The 20,062-nt window shown below is 42.2% G+C and overlaps 1 protein-coding gene across 1 annotated transcript; it reads right to left on the bottom strand.

Moving 5' to 3' along the window:
* Window positions 1-1,059: 1,059 nt before the first annotated feature.
* On the bottom strand, window positions 1,060-19,216 carry RTCB (RNA 2',3'-cyclic phosphate and 5'-OH ligase). The gene is made up of 12 exons (XM_001366067.4): window positions 18,824-19,216; window positions 15,338-15,416; window positions 14,664-14,731; window positions 13,285-13,384; window positions 11,895-12,051; window positions 10,810-10,966; window positions 9,544-9,703; window positions 8,568-8,743; window positions 6,584-6,772; window positions 5,620-5,730; window positions 4,290-4,409; window positions 1,060-2,923 (listed from the first exon to the last, which is right to left on the bottom strand). Exons 1-12 carry the CDS (start codon window positions 18,914-18,916, stop codon window positions 2,816-2,818), a joined length of 1,518 nt encoding a protein of 505 aa, XP_001366104.1. The 5' UTR covers window positions 18,917-19,216; the 3' UTR covers window positions 1,060-2,815.
* Window positions 19,217-20,062: the final 846 nt, after the last annotated feature.

The following is a 20,062-nucleotide window of genomic DNA, read 5'->3' on the forward strand; positions in this document are numbered from 1 at the left end:
ACACGTCTATCTATCTGTCCGTCTATCCATTTGTCTTTCTTTCTATTTGTCTATCTGTCTGTTGTCTGTCTATCCACACAAACACATATGAAAAATATGTGAACTATATACACATATGTACATGCATGAATAAAATGTATAACATGGAAAATGTACATATTTTAAGTGTATTATATAGAATATAGATATTATAATAATAGAATATAATAGGAAATAAAAATAAACCTATATGAATATAGTTCTTCCTTTGCAAAACTGTTTTTGAGGGTAGCTGTAGCTCAGTGGATTGAGAGCCAGGAGGTCCTGAGTTCAAATCTGGCCCCAGACACTCCCTAGCTGTGTAACCCTGGGCAAGCCACTTAACCCCCACTACCTAGCCCTGACTGCTCTTCTGCCTTATCAATACCCAGCTTTGATTCTGAGATGGAAGGTGAGGGTTTAAGGGAAAAAACCCAGGTTTTGGAACTCGAAGGAAGGAATGTCAGGCCCTTTACAAAAGGGGAGGCACTCTGTGAATGCCCGCACGTGATTCCCGGGGAGGCATCCCGAGTCCTGGCTGCAGGTGGGCCCCGGTGGGTGGCTCTCCCTCCCACCACCTCCGCGCTCAAGGTGGCCACTCTCCAGATGGGCGACGCTGGCACACCCCAGGCACTGATTGGGAGTGAAGTCGCCAGGGGCGACCCCTTCCTTCTGCTCCTGCAAAGGCAGCCGGCTAAGCTCCCTGGGATTTTCCGCTGGGTCTGAGCTGACCGGAAGCCTTTGGGAAGGACACAAATGATCCACTACTCATCTGGACGCCCCTTTAAGGATGTCATTCGCCTCCGTTTTCCGGGTCGGCGGGACGAGAACATGCTTTTTCCTTCTCCGTTCTGGGAAGCAGCAAAGTGGGTGATTGAATCGCTGGTGCCGGTGCTCAGCTAACATGGAAGAGGAGACTGAGGGGCACTCATGGGCACAAGTCACCCCAAACCACCCTTCCCGGGATTCCCCTGGCTCTGTACATGTGCCCTGACATGCCTGGGGGCTCACACCTGGTGGAGAAACAGACATTTATTCAGGTTTCTTTTTCAAGTAATTTATTTTGAAGTCATGTATTTTTTGAATGGGAAAAGAAAAACGGTATAGAACAAGTGAACTCTAAAGTTAGTGCCTTTTCTCTTACAAACTCAGCTATTAACAAATAACCTAAACACGGCCCAAGTAAGACAGAAGTGCAGGGAGGGGAGAACAATTCCTCCACTGGGTTGAAAAATGGCTTGTCTACAAACCACAAAAGAAACAAATTTCAGAAAGTCTAATAAAAGTTAATTTTCTATCATTAAGATGAGCTAAGCCATCATTCCCTGAACTGACGTCAGTTAGCTACAGGAAAGATTCTTGCTTTGAATGAGATTCAAAAACATGAGTTGCCAGGCGAGCCCCGAGATGGAAGCTGGAGATTCTGGCCACATCGGATTGTGCTTCTCGTTGTGAAGTGCCCTCCAGTGTTTGCTGGCGGATCTGCTCCTCTATGCCTTCCTTGCTCAGGGGAGTGTGTCTGGGTCAGAGGCATGCGTAAGCTAAAATGATTACACTGTGGCTAATCAATCGCAAAGGCCTCTTTCCTGGGATATTCTCCAAGGACTGGCATAGAGAATCACTCCTTCCTAAACATGGTCCAGCTTGCAGAGGCATGCTCCACTGCACATCCCTGACCCCAGTGCAGAGAACAGAACGTGGAAAAAGCACCCCAATGAGATTTTGGTGGAAAAGGGGATGAGCTTTGGAAGTCTATTTCTATTAAGCCTGGCTTCTGGAAGCAGAAATAAAGGCCAGGAAAAATGGCAATCTTAGGAAAAACTCGTTTTCTTTATAAGCAAATTCTCCTACAATTCTGTTATGAAGTATAAATAACCTACAGTAATTTCATGGCATTGCCACCTTTCCTGGCTGTTCAGATACACGAAGGCCCCAGTGCCACTCATGGCCCATGACATCTCAAAGAGGTCACAGCACTAACAAGGTCAGACTGAGGCAGGCCAGGTCTAGTTACAGCTGTCAAACTTTCACCTCACAGCTACCTGGCTCAATGTGTGCAATCAGCTTAACCACAGAGGCCAACGACTCCACGTGCCCAAGGCACACAATCACAAAGATATCCACTGAGCCGTGTGAGGTACCTGCACCCAGTATCCCTTGAGAACTCACTGACACACATACAGACCCAGGCCTAAGGAATGCCCCTGATCATTTGCAAGAGGTCTCAGATCAGCAGGCAGCCCAAAACTTTGCCTTATGTTTAGAAATAGAAAGGAAGCCCCGCTACAGTAAAACAGCTCGCCTTTCCCTCCCACCACTCCTTCTCTCCCCTTTACTTCCTAACAACCCTCCCTCCCCCTCCCAAAATCAAGTCATTCTTCGGTAGAGCTACTCTCTAAGGATGAAGCCAGGGATTCCCATAACCCCCTATGGAACTTCTAGAAGGTCCTGATGCCCACCCTGATGGTGGGACGAGGCCAGGTATAGTTAGTGACTGCTGCCTGAGTAGGGCTGATTCCCCAAAGAACAATTTTCTAGAGAGCTGCTGGACCAGAGAGGCCAAGCACATTCATTTATCCCTCTTTGGGTGAGAATAGTGTGGCCCCTTATCTAATAGTGTTTCTTTACCCTGCTGGATAGTTCAGGGAGCCCCCTGCCCTGTCAGTCTGGAATGGGCAATGTGCCAGGCACATTCAGAATTTGGTAGGTCAATAATTTGGCATCTGCAGAGCACATCAATCCATGTCTAGGTCAGGTCTGGTCATGTCAGTGGTCTCAGGTGAGTCCGGGTGGGATGTTAGCCTTTGATAACTGCAATTGGTCTGAGTTTGATGGCCTTCTTGCTGATTCCAGCATCATGGCAAGTATTCACCACATCTGTCACGTTTTTATAGGATTCTGGAGCCTAAGAAGGGAGAAAAAGAAAGGTTTAAAATTTCATGAAAGAAGTCTTTGCCTTTCCAATATAAACAATACTTGATTTTTAAAATTTAATATTTATTTTCTTAGTTACATAGAATAACACTCATATATATATATATATATAAAATTATAATATCCAAATTGTCTCCCTCCCTTCTCCTTGAGATGTAAGCAATTTGATCTGGGTTATACATGTGTAACTTTGCAAATAGTGTTTTTGTACTGGTCATGTTGGGAGAGAATATGCATGAAAACCAAAACTCAAAATTAGAAAAACACACATATAAAGGGAAAACATAGACTGCTTCAATCTTCATTCAGAACAGTTCTTTTTCTGAAGGCAGAAAGCATTCTTTGCCATCACTCCTTCAGAATTGTCTTGGATCACTGCATTGGAGAATAGCCAAGTCTTTTATAGTTGATGATTGTACAATTTTCCTTTTACTTCATGCAATATAAAGAAGACCTTTTGAAAATGCAGCTTCCTAGAGGCAGCTAGGTGGCTCAGTGGATAGAGCACCAGGCCTAGAGATGGAAGGTCCCAGGTTCAAATTTGGCCAACAATACTGCCTGGCTATCTGACCCAAGGCAAGTCACTTGCCCATTGCCCAGCCCTTACTGCTCTTCTGTCTTGGAACCAATAGACAGGATTGATTCTAAGACTGAAAGTAAAAGTTTAAAAAAAAATGGAAAAGAAAGAACAGAAAAGATAATATGGCATCGTAACCAAATTTCTCACTTGTCTCTACAAAGATTTTTCTAGAAAACTTTAAAAAAAAAATCTATTAATATGATAAAGGCAAGGTTTACTAAGTGTATTTCTCTCTCTCACACACAAGCATGTTCATCTGCTTTTAGCCTGGTATTTTACTATTTTTCCAGAGAAAAAACTCCCTGGCATGCCATCTCTAGTGAGGTAAATTCATTTAGGGCAAATCTTAATGTTGAGAGAGGACTTCTACAGGAGTCTCTTAGTTTGGTTGGAAATAAATTTTATGGATGGAGGATTGTGTGAATGATTTTACTGTAGGTGACAAAACATCTTGGTGGATTGCTTACAGAGACTGTGAAATGTCACTCTGTACTTACAGTAAATGATCAACGTTGCTGTAAAAGGATACTACTTGGCCCAACCTTCTATGGAGTATGGTCATACATCTCTAGATTGCCTACACAACGTAACAGACTACTGAACCACAAGCTGAGAGAGTGATAGAAAATACTAAATGTCATCTAGATGGAAGAAAATAAAACAGCAACTGAAAAGTCGTCTTAGCTGTAGCTACTCCCATGCAAATGGTGTAAAAATTTAACACTGTGATGGGAATGACCACATGAATCTTACTTACCTCCTCCATCACCAATTTAGGGGAAGCAACCCTGATGGCGATGCCCATGTCAGCCAATTTATCTAGAACATCCTGGAAGTCTAAGTTACGTCGAGATTTTGCTCGGGACAATGCACGACCCTGGAGGAAAAATAACCACATTTTAAACATAAACAAAGGCAGGAGAGTGTCTGGACTAGAGAATCAACACAAAGAGGCTGACCCTGGCACAGACATGTCTACACCACAGGATTTTCTCAAACTGAAAAGTCCCTGAAGAGACTGAGCCAGAAGCTGCAGCTGAGGCTGATCCTGACCTTTGAGAGATCTGGAGAAGTGTCACTGGCAAGAAGTTCCACTGGGTGGCACATGCCCACTAGGCTGGCCCTCCAGCTTGAATGAATGTCCCCACCCAGCAGGCTGATCTTCAGACAGATCAGGGTCTCAGCTTTCCACCTGGTGACTTTCCCTCATGATACCTGCTCTACCTCTGGAGAACCCTGGAATCAGTCCATGGCACATTAACCAGAAAGCTGGAGTCTAAATGCTATTTCTGCCATATCATTTCTTCTCAGTTTCCATCTCCTCATCTATGAAACAGGGTAGCATATGCACTGCCAAACTCTCAGGATTGGAACATATTACTAACTCTTTTTCACAGAGAAAGAAACTGAGGTTCAGGGAAATGGTTAGAAACTTAGAAATGCAGGACAACACTCCAGAGCTTCTGGTAGAAGGATGAAGGGCAGATGCTTGTCACATGATAGCAGCAGTGTGTGGGCAGGGAAACGGGGGAGTGTGCAGAGTCTGACAGATAACTGGGAAGAATCCGGCAATGCTGGCAATGCTCCGGAGAGAAAGTGCTCTGATACTCAAACTGATTACCTAGATAGAAATGTCCCCAAGGAGGGAGAACATCACCTTATGGCAGCAACAGCAACAGCAACAGCAAAAGCCCTTCCCTTCAGAATCAATATTGTGTCTTGGTTCCAAGGCAGAAGAGAAGTCAGGGCCAGGCAATGGGGACTAAGTGACTTGTCCAGGGTCATGAACCCAGAACCTCCCATCGCTGGTCTGGCTTCTCAAACCAAGAGCCACCTCACTGCCCCCAATATTCTTTTTAAAGTCTATACTAAAATAAAGAAATAAAAGTCTACACTCACCAAGCAACCTCTTAGTTCCTTCATAACCTAGAGAAGACTAGGAGGGCCATGAAGACCACCTAGTGTGCACTTTGTGGTGCATGCTTGGTAAGAAGTACCAGACATCTGAACTCTTCCAGAGAGAATGAGAATAAGCCAGTTGCATCAGGAAAGCAGGTCATTTTAAAAGGAGAAATTATTCTACTTACTGCTCCATGGCAGGTTGTTCCAAAGGTCTCAGTCATGCCCTGCTCAGTCCCAGTAAGGACATAGCTACAGGTTCCCATGGTTCCCCCAATGAGGACTGGCTGTCCAGTGAGCTGAGGATGTAAACAAATTCACCACATGAAAATGAGAACAGCATAAGCCTCAAATACCCGCACCTTAAAATCTCTGGCTCTGTTAGGTGGCAGGAGAAGGAAACGGGCTCCTAAATCGAGTCCCTTTTGCCCCATATCAAGACAGGGTAGTTACAACACAAAAAGCATGTAAATGCCAGCTTGGACCAGGTCATTTCCCTGTGAAGCCCTTGTGGGGCTGCAGAAACAACCTGGAGAAGGCAGAGACAGTGAGAATGGAGAGGGGATGGATGCAGCAGGAGAGGCTGCAGAAATGGAATCAGGAGGTCTTGGGTAGAAGGATGGGAGAGTTAGAGAAGGTTAGCAGATAGGCACCAAGCCATGCCATGTCTTACAGCCACTGAAAGTGACAAGATAGACATTCAAATGCACGTTTGGGGAGATTCCTGTCTTAGGCTGGCAAACACATGATTAGAGGAGAAGAAAGTCTGCTATTAGAAGGACAAAGAAAGTAAAAGGGAAAGATTGTGATTCTCAGTCCTTGGTTTGTTGTCCCCCACTCAGGATAATCCCAGTTTCAAAAACAAATCCACTGTGGTTCTTATTAGCATAAAGATGATTTGGTTCACATGAATATGTACTCTTCAAAGGAGTATAGTGAAATAAACAAATCCCCCTCAGTAGGAATCCTTGCTTTCTGGGTTTTAGAGATCAATTATCTTTCTCCTCCAGGTGGGCACTGATCCTGTGCCCAGTGGAGAAGGGAGGCCAACAGCAGGTCAGCCAGCTCTGATTCCTTCACATGAGAAGTATTTACATAGATTCTGACTGAGACTTCTCCCCCTAGCCAGGTCCCTGAGCTGTAGTGTCTGACCTGGTAATCCACAGCAATGAGGGGATGGTGTGGGGGGAAGGCCCGGGTGGAGCCCTTCCTGTGCACCAACAATGTCCGCTCTTTCCCATCCACCACATGCTGTTCCACCTTGGCGATGTTGTGGGAGACGTCATAGATCACGTGGAGGTCCAGGTCATCAGGAGTTGTGTTGAAAACCTTGGCAAAAGCCTAGGCAAGAGAAAGTTCAGTTTCAGTTTAAAGCTGTCAGGATTACTCAGCTGAAGAGCTGAGTGCACGGGTGCACACAGGCACACAAACAACTAATGTTGACTTCTAGCCTGTTCTTCAATGCACCTATGAGTCTAAGAAATCTGAACCATTCTCCAAGATGACAACCAGAAACAATCACTCAAAAACCCACTGCCATGTCCTCCTATCACACAGCAGGCCCAGCATGTCCACTTCCCTTTTGTTGTCCCCACAACCTCCACTGTGCATGCCTGGCTGTCTCATTTACTGAGACAGCTGAGCTTTCTCTCAATGGTGTGTTAAGAAAAAGACAAGGTTTTATGGAACTTCCAAGCCGCTGACTGGGCATCTCTCTGTATGAGGCTGACTGGCTGAGCAGTTGAGCCTCACCATGCTTCTGGTCTGTCTCTGCCCTCTAAGTTAAATCAAAGACAAAAAGCCTATGGTCTTAAGGGCTACCAAGGTCTTCCATAAAGAAACCCCCTTTTGGCTTCTTGGTCATCCCAGATCATCTGTGAGCTTTTTGTTTTAATTGACCTTGCTTTGTCCTTGGTTGTCTGTTTTTACCTCTTCAAAAGGTTTACTTTTTATCTTAAGAAAAAAACTACCCCATATCCTCTACCATTTGTTGATTTGTTTTTCTAAAAAATTAAAATGTTACCTTTATCTCAAGAGGAAGTGCTTTCTCTAAAGGAAAATTTTATGTCCCAAATGAAGGTGAACAGATACTTCTTTGGGCTACACAGAGCTGGAAAGAGCAAATAGCTTTTCCTCCTTTTGACCCTGGTAGGCCCCTGAGCTAGAAAGGACCTCTGCTTCTCTGTAGGGAAGGGTACTGCTCCACACCCAAGAATCAGAGTTCCCTGGGATGCTGTGGAATGGCAGGCTAAAATATCTTCAAAGACCAAAAAAAAAAAATCCAATCCCAGAGAGAACAATACTCAACCATGTCTACAAAAAGGAAAGAATCCCAGAGCTTTCTCAGTTCTCCAAATGCCAGAGGTGTTGTGGATACTGAAACCAGATTTCTTACTAATGAACTGCAAAGCAGGTTCTCTAAAACCATTATTTTGTGTGAAGGGTGAGAAGATTTAGTTGATTTTATAATTAATTCACTGATAGTAAAAAGAAAAATCTTAACTAGGCAACTTAAGCATCATATACTCTTATCAAGAGATTGTAAAGTCAAAATTTCCACTGACAGTCTAGCTCATAACAAGGTAGCAATAGCATTGGAAATGGTATGACTATGGAAGATATCTGTTTGGAAGATAAGCTCTTTTTTAAAGCTGGTCATGTAAGAAGAGAGACCAAAGGGGAAGCCTAATACAATCCATGGAAGAATCTGACCTGCAATACAGCTAATTAAAGCATCAAAACTTCAAACCAAACACTTATCTGCCTCAAATGGAGTCTAAAATGGAGCAGAGATTCTTTAAAACATAAATTCTCAAGCAACAGGAAAATGCTGCAATTTAGCAGCTGGCAGACATGATCCAGAGAACTGTAGTCTTGGAATGGTTCTAGCCTTGCATTTTTGCCAAATGTCTGTAATCTTACTGGGGTCATCTTAGTAGCCTACAATGAATTCCCTTGATGATGGTTAACCAAGGGAAGAAGATAATGAAGTTCAGCTAGGTCATCCTTTTAAAAAATGGCCTCATATGCCCACAGGAAATCACCAAAACAAACTTCTTTGCTCACCATTCTTAGGTTACAAGGACATTAGAACCACAGCAGAAACACCATCTACAAAGAACAATTGGAATCCTACCTGTCGGGTCAAGAATGTCATGGAGGACCGGTTGACCCAGGCGTAGTTTCCGGCAGCAGCCATCCCCTTTAGGTAATCCTGCCCCTCTGGGGAGCTGATCCTCGCGCATGCTAACTGACGGTCATTGACAATAATCTTGTCTCTCTTCATAGCTTTTTCCATCGCTACCAGTGCATCTGGAAGATGAAAAAAAGAAAGCCCTGTTTAGCTTTCAGGACAAATATGTGAACAACAATGTACAAACAAATTCTCTATACAGGACAAATTGGAGATAATCACCTGAGAAGGAACTACCATTAAGGGGGTGGAAAAGGGTCTGGAAGCTGGGATGTGAGCTAGGACTGGAAGGAAGCCAGGCATGGGAGATAGCCTGTGACAATTCAGTGAGAAGGCTGATGGAATGTTATGTGCAAGGAATAGCCAGGAAGCCAGTCACTGGCTTGTGGGGTACATGAAGAGGAGTAAAAAATGGCAAAGGGAAAATGACAAGGACTGCTGGGATTGTAGTAATGGAACCTCTGCTGTCTCCTGAATCTGTCCCTCCTCTCTATTATCAGCTACTATTCCACCAGTCTGGACAATTTTAAGAGACTTGTAACAGATATTCCTTTTTTTCCATCCCTTGTTTCCTTTAAGCCTACCATCATGCTTCTGTCACATCATTCTTCTTTATGCAAAGAGCTGGTCATATCTCTCCTCCAACAGAACCTTCCAACATCCTGTGGTTTGTACCACTCATAAGAATTTAGGACGCATCATTTTATATTTGATCTGAGTTTGTGTATTTACCCCTTCCCTTGTCTGTGCTAAGTCCACAGGGAGTTCCTCAAAAGCTGCAATTGATGGGAGTTTCAGCTATATCTTTTATCTCACCCAGTATCCATCACAATTTCTTCATACCTAGTGGAGCTGGAGGTCCACAATCTGCCTTAAGTATCTGTCAACTTTTCAAAGTTTCATTAGGCCTACACCATACCTGTAGCTACTTGATGGCCCAGGCCTCTGCTGCCACTGTGGATCATCACACACACCTGTCCCTTGTGGTCAATGCCCATCTTCTTGGCAGCGTACTCATTATAAATATCATCCACAACTTGGATTTCAGCATAATGATTTCCTGCTCCCAGGGTCCCAAGCTGGAAATGCAAACAAAACAAAGCTACCCACTTTGGTAAAATGGTTACCACAAATATCAAATGACATACCAAATCCTGTAACAAAGAACATGACAGAGCAGATCTCTATAGAGCAAAACTTAAGTCCCAGCTAATGACTTACATCCAATATTGTTTGCTCTAACAAAAAAATTAGGAAAAAGCCTTAGAGTTCACTGATTATTATTTAGACATAAAAACAAACAATCTCACCCCCACCCCCCTTACTGTCTATCTTAGAATGAATATTAAGCATTCATTCAAAGGCAGAAGAGTGGTTACAAGGCTAAGCAATTGTGGTTAAGTGACTTGTCCAGAGTCACATAGCTAAGAAGTATCTGAGGCCACATTTGAACACAAGTCCTCCTGACTCCAGGTCTGGCTCTCTTCCACTATGTTACCTACCTGCCCCAAGTTCACTAATTATTAAAGAAGACATTAGAAGTAGCATAGAAACAGAAAATGCTTCCTAAGTTAAATAAAAGTATAGATCCTCATATATTTTGTCCCCTGTTCTAAATACCATTATTTAATACAAGGGCAAATTCATTTTACAGGCAGACAGATCCATCACTAAAAATCCTACTGATTCCATTTGAAAAAAAAAAAATTCAAATTTGGGGTCAACTGAAGTTCAGGGTGATTTCAGCCAAAAGGAGGGACATTTGTCTAAGGTTATAACTCTTGGTACAATCAGTGAATGAATTTTATCTGCAGGATGGTACATTTTAGTGCTTCTATTTTTTCTAACACATAGCTTTGTAGAAGAAGGGATGGCCTTGCACCTTTTATTTTTGGAATCCAAGGCTCCCTTCGCAAGTGACCTACAACAGCAGGCCATCCACTGGCACCACTGTGAAAGTTAAAGGATTTGTAAATAGTTTCTAGAACAACAGAGAAGTGACAAATGCCTTGGGAAGCCCAGTGAATCTCTAAAGTGTGTGGAGCAGGGCCACAACTAAAGGCTAGCACCTCCTGCTGCTTCTCTTCATGAGTGCATGTGAATAAAATGTAGGAAAGACTTTAAATAAAAACAATGTGGAAAATAATAGACTGAATGACCTGAAGGGTGGTCAAGGATCTGTTACCTGAGGAAGGCCTCTCTTTTTAGCCCTGGCTGAGACCTTATTGGGGTCAGCTTGCAGCATACGCCCATATTCCTCACAATGCTCCTTATCCTCAGCCCAGGCATACCCTTCTCGTAGAGACCAGTCCACCCCCATCTCCAGAGCCTCCTCCAAGTCCCTGAAATAGGAAATCTGTGGTCAGTGCCGGATCAAGAAAAAATGGGTTACATAACTTTATTACATGTTCCTGTCTTCAACATTAAAAAAACTCAATGTCTCTAAAGGCAAACAGAATACTGAATTCACGCTATAATGACACAGTTGTATTTGTATAGCTCATTAAACTTTTTAAAAGCACTTTACCGCAATTTGAGCTCATTTAGTCCCAAGCCCTATGAGGTGGGGAACATGAAGAAATCTTGAACCCATGAGTTCAAAAACCATGAGAGAACAGGTCAATAGTTGCCTTAGTCCACATAAAATCAGTATTTCTAATATAGGTTGTCATGCCAATCATGACTTTTTCCATTTTAGAAGTCTTGCTTCCTTGCCCCTTGTAGAAAAAATATCAACTAGACTGAGGCAGCCCACTCCCATGCTGCCACCACTTTTGCCCTGTATTCTGGAGCTAAGCTATTGGGAATCTTAGGTCACTGACATCTATCAGATTTTCAAAACTTTTTGCCTCAACACAGCATCACCAAAGAATTCTACAATTCTCCTACTGCAGCTTTTTAAAAAACGACAGAATCACACAGCCTTCTCGGTTCTCAGTTTTCTCATCTGTAAAATGAAGGAGTTAGTTCTAACAGACATTCTTTGATCCTTAGCCTCAGGAACTTTACTTTGACAGAAAGAGGGCCTAATGCATATACAGAATCTTTATTCAAGTTAAAGAGGGCTTGGCTTAATTACAAGAAAAATTCCACTAACTGTTATAGTTCCAAGTCTACTATAATCTATTTTAAGAGATGTGGCTGGACTCTTTTGTGGTCCTGAAACTACCCGTCACAGGCAGGTTTCCACTTGGAGCTTAGCACCCTAAAATGAAGAATATTCATCTCCTCCCAAAAAAGAAACAGATATGCTCTGAATTTGGGTCTCACTTGGCATTCATTGGGATAACGCCTTTTGATCCCACCCCAACAGGAATGTGGTCAAACATGGCCTGGGCTAGTTGTTCCTTCACAGGCTGGACATCACTTTCATCAAGGTTGGTTCTCAGCAATCGGACACCACAGTTGATATCAAATCCGACACCACCTACAGAATGAAGTCAACCCAAGCCAATCAGTAAGGCAAGTGTGTTCCTTACTTTTTAATAGATAATAAATATAGACATAGAAGAACATATAACAGATAATAGGAAGGGAGCAGGTACAAGGGAAATGAAAGGCACTATGTGTGGATGAAAATAATGCTCAACCTGGGTTCACATCACATGAGGCAAATGGTCTAGGCTTTGTTTCCTCATCAGTAAAATGAAAATATATTACTTGGTTGATAGACCTACTGCATAGAGTTGTTAGAGGAAAGGGCTTTTAAAAGTGCGTTATAAGGGGCAGCTGGGTAGCTCAGTGGATTGAGAGCCAGGCCTAGAGATAAGAGGTCCTAGGTTCAAATCTGGACTCAGATACTTCCCAGCTGTGTGACCTTGGGTAAGTCACTTAACCCCCATTGCCTAGCCCTTACCACTCTTCTGCCTTGGATCCAATACACAGTATTGACCCCAAGACAGAAGGTAAGGGGTTTATTAAAAAAAAAAAGTACTTTATAAATGTAAATGACTGATCGCGAAATGTTGCTAGTTCAGCTCCTCATGACAAGGCAGAGTCAGAACCTTTTATTTTATTCAAACTTCTGTGTTTCTGCAACCACAGAGTGGTCTTCAGCTGTGCAAAGTGGGCTAATACAAACAATGTGACATATGCCATTTACTGGCCAGAGAGGCAGCACTGAATGAGTGAATAGCATCCCAAAATAGGGAATAGGACACAGATCTAATTTGAAATTCTTAATTAAAACTCTTTCAGGGGGCAGTTAGGTACTTCAGGGGATAGAGAGCCAGGCCTAGAGATAGGAGGGTCCTGGGTTTAAATCTGACCTCATGATACATCCTAGTTGTGTGACCCTAGATAGTCACTTAATTCCCACTGCCTAGTCCTTACTGCTCTTCTGCCCTGGAACCATATACAACACTGATTCTAAAACAGAAAGTGAGAGTTTAAAAAAACCCCAACAACCAAAGCAACCTCTTTCAAAGCAAGAATCAGTGTTTTGGAGTAGCCTGTAGTGATTGTGTAGGGAAGCAGTGTGCAACTAGGGAGGGAAAGCTAGGGGCTTCAGTAAATGCTCTTAAGCTAGTTCAATGTTTATATACTTCTCCTATGATTACTTTCCTTACTCAGTAAACTGGAGGAAAAATCACTCTAATTCTGCTCATGGGCTCTGGTCCACAGAGAAAAAGATAAGCAGCACGTGGGGCCTGTGACTTACCTGGTGACACCACAGCTTCTGGGTCACTCATATCAAAAGCAGCCATGTTCCCAATTGCGAATCCATAACCAGAATGGACATCAGGAAGCCCAATAGATCTCTGAAAGAACATTTAGCATATTTAAAACAGGAAAATCTTTTTTTTTTAGAGCTTCTTAAAATGTCTTTCTCTAAATTTCTTATCTGAATTCACTATTAATCAGGAGTTGGCAATCTCTTCTGTAACAATACTGTGAAACTAAATCACATGGGTGCTTAAGCACTGGCCAGCTTAGTAATCTGAATGTTTTCTTTTCCAGTTAGAGCTCATGAGGCTTTCTTTATGGGTAAAAATTCAGGTGGAAAAATCCTCTCTACATACAAAGCTAAAAACAGGAAAGCCACCTCTGTAAAGCTCCTGAAAAAATATAAGCCCCAAACAGAAGCCACTGAACAAAAAGGCTGTCTTTTCTAGTTCAAGGTAGTACATATATTTTCATTTACTCTGAGTATATTTTAAAAAGTGACCTTGGGTCAGTGTGAATCATGATAAAGTAGAACCAAACAGATGAATTGCTCAACAGAAATACAATCTAATGGAAGAATACTGAGCTCACAGTAAATCTTGGCCCTGACACTCCTTAAACCTTAAATGAGGATGATAACATTATCTGCAATAACTCCCCACAGGAATGAGGAAACTGCTTTCATTGTAAACTTGACTGCGCTACAGAAATGCTTAATATTATTACTGGTTAGTTTACATCATGTGATTTCTATTTGTTTCTAAGTTCAAACTAATTTTAGCTGAATAGAGTGTACAGAGTTAAAATGAAGAAAAATGAGCAACTTTTGTCTAAATTTTGTCTAAGGTTACAGGAGATGCTGATGGATCCTGGCTCAGGGAGGATAGAGAAGAGAGGAGGTATAGAGAGTGTATAGGTACATGTTCACTTCCTTTTTCTACCCCATTGAATGAGGGGTCATAAGGGTCACTCCCATATACTTCCTGGGCCCCTATCCCCCTTACCAACAAATATGTCCAGAAACAATTGTTTCCTCCATCCCAAACCTAACACTGCCCCCATTTCCACTCACGCTCCTACTAGTCTCTTTGAATAGAGTAACATGGAACAACAATACTGTACAAACTGAACAATCAAATGTAACGTTAAACATCAGGAAAGAAAGTTGTTTAATTTGTTTTGAATTTGTATGACTTTTAGCCAAGTAATGCTATGAAAGTTAGAGTATTCGTGGCTGGAAAACTCAGAAGATTCCCGAGTACCCATAGGGAGTTATCCTGAAGACACCATTTGTTATCATTTCAGCCTCCATCCACATGATAGACTTATAAACAGAATGGAAATGTCAATACAAGATTCTGAATGCAGACTCACATGAACAATCCCAGGTAGGGCTGCCACATTGCCAATCTGTTTCATTGCTGGCAGGAAGCCACCGACACCTAGAGAAGGAAAAAAAAAAGAGCAGGATATTTTCCTCTCTAGAACATCTGAATACATCTGTAATTTACTAAGAGGGTAGAAACAGCTTTTCCTGGCCCAAAAGCAGTATGTTGCCTTACATTAAGGGGAGACACAAAGGTGAGATTCATTTGGAAAAAAAAAAAAGCTTAGTCAATGCCTGGCACATATTAGATGCCTAATAAATGGTTATTTCTTTTCTCTTCTTTTTAAAAAAACCCTTACCACCTTCCATCATAGAATTGACACTATTTAGTGGTCCCAAGGCAAAAGAACATTAAGGGCTGGGCAATTGAGGTCACACAGCTAGGAAATATCTGAGGCCAGATTTGAACCCAGGATGTCTTGACCCCAGGGCTGGCACTCTATTCACTGAGCCACCTACCTGCCCTGTTTTGTTTGTTTTTAAGTAATACTATTTTGTATTCATTGATCAGGAGTAAATATTTCTACAGTATAATTTCAATCCTAGGTTTTTATAAAATCAAAACCAACTTTGGTAGTGCTTTTCTTAAGGAAGGAGGGAAGATAGGGCAGCTGGCTTAAAGAAAAACTATTTGTTTCCACTGAATGCATGGTGTACTTACCCCCACCTCGGCAGGCATTTCTTAACTCCTCAAACATTAATTTCTCAAGTGGATCATTTACATAGAACACTCCTTCCACCTGGAGTCAAACACAAATGAAAAGGAACCAAATTATTTATGACATGAAGGCAATAAACTTCACATGAAGTGATCCATGGGATCAGAGAGCTCCAAAAGAGGATGATGGCCACCATTTCTCTTGGTATCTTTCTCTGCTCCAAATCTGCATGACCTGGATTGTAAGCTTATAATCTTGTCCTTCATGATAAGGAAGATCTAAGATGGGGCCTGGGAAAAGGGTCACAAATATTTTTTCAAATAGAAAACCAATGCAGTATATGGGGGTGTAAACCAAGCCTTGGGAACAGGGGCTATTTCCTTTTTGTCTTCCCTGGTGTCTGGTACTGTATATAGCACACAAGTCTTAATAAATATTTGTTGAGGCGAAATCATACGCTGTTTTCATTTTGAAAAAAACTTTTATTGAGCTACAGTAATAAAACACAAGAGTTTATAACTATATAAACTGAAAGCACTAGAGTCTACAGAACAGGCAACAATTCTAAGTGGTCTTGTGTTTCTAAAGCAGCAAACTAGTATGGATAAAACCAACCCTAACAACCCAGTAAAAACTTTAAATAAAGCCAGTTTTGAGATCTTCCTATATGTATATCACTGTTTTCCTCTGTCCTTGAAAGAGAAAAAAGAATTCATTCAACAAATATAAATGCCTAAAAGGGGCAAAGCAATATGGTAGGTACTGAGGAATATTCTGATAAGAAACACAAATATAAATAGGAATAATGCCTAAACTTCAAGGAGTTTGAAAAAGGGAAGGGATGGGGCAGAAAATAAGAATTTCTATAATGCCTACTATGCACCAGGCACTATACTAAGCATTTCTTATGAATATTATCTTAATCTGAGCTTCATAAGAACCCTGTAGAGCAGCTGTTATCATCTTCGTGTTATAGTTGAGGAAACAAAGACAAACTTGTGTAGGGTTACATAGCTAATAAGTGTCTGAGGCCAAATTTGTATTGAAGTCTTCCTTACTCCAGGCTCATCTCTCTACGGACTGGGCCACCTTAAAGCTCTGTACATAGAGTTTACTGAAGCTTGGAAAAGTTAACTTTCTAGTCCATGGTCATGCAGCTGGTGTCTAAGGTAGAATTTGAACCCATACCCCTCCAACTTCAGGATTACCAACTAGGCATTTCAGAGTCTTGCATGTTATAATCAGCACCAGTATGATGCAAAGGAAAGCATTTCTGGTGGGGAGATGAAGGAGGACTTTGTGGAAGAGATGATATTGAACTGGGTCTTGAAAGATGGTAGGGTGTCTGATTGATTGATTGAGTGGGGTGGAAGAGGGCAGAAAGGGGCATCTCACAAATTGCATAAGGAAAGGCACTGAGGTGGAAGGTGGAGCCCTGCACTCAAGAATAGTGAGGAAATTTGAGATGGAGGGGATGTGAAGACAAAGTATATGATAAAATATGATGGTACAGATTGTGGAAGGCCTCAAAAAAATTTTTTTTGGTGGAGAGAAGAACTATGCTAAAAGTTTCACAAATATCAAGACCAGTATAAAGATGTTCAATAAATCAGAAGGTCAAAAATAAAACAAATTATATAACTGTGATAAGAAATGTCTAGTACTTTTAGCAGAGAGAAAATAGTACCAAGGCCAGTACAGGCTAATAGAAGGGCAATAAAAACAACCATTTATCATCTAGGGAAAATGTTTTCCTCTTTTGTAGCAGGCTTATTAAGAAGGAAAATCATAAACAGCTGCTGGAGAAAGTCCTCAGTGGTCTCCAGAACTGTCCAAAGTGTCACATGATTAAGAAAACTAGTTACTGTATAAATTCTGTAAATGCCAACATAGATTGATTACCTGCCAACAGGCAATACAATTTTCAAATTTTTCTTTTGTTCTACCTCTTAGTAATACAAATCACAGCTCCTGAAAGCATATGGCAGATATCTAATTAGTGCCAATGTATGCAGATACACCTGTTCACACTCCTCTCTGTAGTCTTCATAGTGCCTTTCACAGTAGATGATCCCTAAATGTTTAATAATGACCGAAGGAATGAAAGAATAGGAAGGTGGAATGGACCCCCAGACCCTTGTCAAGTCACAGTTTAAAGAACAGGGGGACTTAAGAGGCTTCTATAACATTTACTAACAGGCTTCAAATAATTTCATGTAGATAAAATACTAGTGCACCCACACTGTCTTTCCTCTGGCCTTGCTCTGTGTCCTACAAAGCCTCTTGGCTCTTCTCCATCGGATCTCATACTTTATAGTTCTCTCATATAGGCAACTTGTCCAGGGTCATATAGCAACAAAGGTGTCAAGAGCCAGGACTAAAATCCATGCCTCTTTACTATGAGGTCAGGAAGTACAGATTTTTTCTTTCACTAAAACAAGAGTTGCCAACTTCCTCTGTCCTCTCCCTTAGGAAGCGGCACACTTATCTTCTGTATTCAGTGGATAAATTTCTTTTTTTTAAAACAATAAACAAGAGGCTGATTGGGTGCATACATACATCTGGGTTTCTGGGCCTGGCCACTCAGTAAAGCAAATCAGATCCCCCAGGGTCCTCAGATTCCTTCTCGGTAAAATGAGGGGGGTTAGTGGATCAAGGCAAACTCGAATTTGAGTTTAGTAATGTTTTTGTTTGTTTGTTTGTTCTGCTGTACTCTATTCTCAAGTGACCTTATTTGGGGTTTTCTTAGCAAAGTTACTGAATGGTTTGTCATTTCCTTCTTCAGTTCATTTGACAGATGAGGAAACTGAGGCAAACAGGGTGAAGTAACTTGCCCACAGTAACACAGCTAGTAATTCTGACGTTAGCTTTGAACTCAGGTCTTTCTGATTCCAGGCCTGGCTCTCAATCCACTGAGGCATTTAGCTGCCCTAATATTTAGATAACCACAAACTGATAATATAATTTAGATAACCACAACCACACCCAAGGGTGTTGTATTTTTATTTATTTTGTTCCTCATTTCCTAAAGTCATTTTCCTCGGGTTCCTCGGATCCTGAATCCATTGAGAAGGCCGAAGCCGGGTTTTGTACAGGCACATAAGAGACTTCCAAGTCCTCGGACCTCCCAGACCCAGGACCTTCAGGGGCCTCCTAGTCGCGACCGTCTCAGGATTCTGGGCTTCTACCCCTCTCTTCTTCCTCTAACACCCGCCTCTGCTCTGGTAAAACGGGGTGGGTGTATGGCCCATCACACAACTTAATAAAAAGGTCGAAAAAGAGCCACTGGGCTGAGGGTGGGGGAGGGGCGGCCTGGGATCACCAATCCAGAACTCGCCTCCTACAGACCGTTAGCGAAGGGAGGGTCCAGGCAGTGCAGCCCTTCAGCGCGGGTCAATCACTAGGACTTTTCTATCACCCACACACGCACACACAGCACACCCCGATCCGCTCCTCTGGGGGAACAAGGCCAGACAGGCCCCACTCACCTGCATGTTAGGCACGAAGCCCTTCTTGATCCTCCAGCAGTTCTTGTGGATCTTGTCCAGGTACTGCAGCTCGTCATTGTAGCTACGGCTCATGATGGCTCCTGACCCCGGCTCGGACCTTACTTCCTCAGCCTCCTAAGTAAGCGCTCAAACGCTCCCAGTTGCGGGACGCGATAGCTCTAGGGGTACGCTGGGCAGGCGCAGATGGACACGGCGCAGGGGAGGCGGAAGCGGAAGCGATGGCAAAACGGCGCGACGAGGCTCAAAAGGTTTCCGTTGCAATGAGCTTTGACCGCCCCCTAGTGTTGACTCTCTTCGTCCGTTTCTCTGTTTCTGTCTCATTTTCTCTTCCCTTCTCCCCCTTTCCCCCCTTCTTTTCTTTCTTTCCTTCCTTCCTTCCTTCCTTCCTTCCTTCCTTCCTTCCTTCCTTCCTTCCTTCCTTCCTTCCTTCCTTCCTTCCTTCCTTCCTTCCTTCCTTCCTTCCTTCCTTCCTTCCTTCCTTCCTTCCTTCCTTCCTTCCTTCCTTCCTTCCTTCCTTCCTTCCTCTTTCTCTCTCTCTTCCTCCTCCCCTCCCTCTTACCCGGCCTTTCTCTCTCTCATTTTGTTTCATTATTTTGCTTTCTTATTTCTTTCTTTTATTCTCTAACCTTTTCTTTCTCTTTTTCTCATTCTTTCTTTTCTTTTCCCCTTCTCTTTCATTCTTTTTCTTGCTCCTCTTTTTCTTTCTTCTCTTCCTTCATTTCCTTTGATATTGATTTTGATCTTTAAATTACTCTCACATTATTAACAAATTACTTCTCTTCATTTCCATTCACCAATTCATAAGCACCCTTCTTAGATTCCAATTCTTTGCTACTAAAAACAATTGTGATTATTCATATTTTGTATATATAAGTCCTTTCCCCACAGTCTTTGAACTCTAAGGGATATAAACCTAGTAATAGTATCAGGGGGTTAAAAGGTATCACATTTAGTGCCAATTGAAGCACAGTTCCAAATTGCTTTCCAAAATGGCTGAACCAATTTCATGGCTGGCTCCCCCAATTATGCATATCAGTGTGCCTATTTGCCTGTAATCCCTCTAACATTTGTTTTCTCTTTAGCTTTGACAATCTGATGAGTGTAAGGTACAATTTAAGAGTTGCTTTAATTTGCATTTTTCTAATAGTGATTTTGGAGCATTATTTTGGCTACTGATTGCTTGCATTTTTAAGACTGTTCATATTCTTTCATTATTTT

The sequence above is a fragment of the Monodelphis domestica genome, chromosome 5 (genome assembly GCF_027887165.1).
Source record: "Monodelphis domestica isolate mMonDom1 chromosome 5, mMonDom1.pri, whole genome shotgun sequence".
NCBI lineage: Eukaryota > Metazoa > Chordata > Mammalia > Didelphimorphia > Didelphidae > Monodelphis > Monodelphis domestica.

What these genes read in the sequence shown, in the direction of transcription:
- RTCB (XM_001366067.4), bottom strand. Translation starts at nt 18,916, where the DNA reads ATGAGCCGTAGCTACAATGACGAGCTGCAGTACCTGGACAAGATCCAC. An exon ending in GTTATCCCAATGAATGCCAA is followed by an intron (nt 10,967 to 11,894) that starts GTGAGACCCAAA and finishes TTCCTATTTCAG; the next exon opens with GGACTTGGAGGAGGCTCTGG. An exon ending in TGACATTCTTGACCCGACAG is followed by an intron (nt 6,773 to 8,567) that starts GTAGGATTCCAA and finishes TCTCTTGCCTAG; the next exon opens with GCTTTTGCCAAGGTTTTCAA.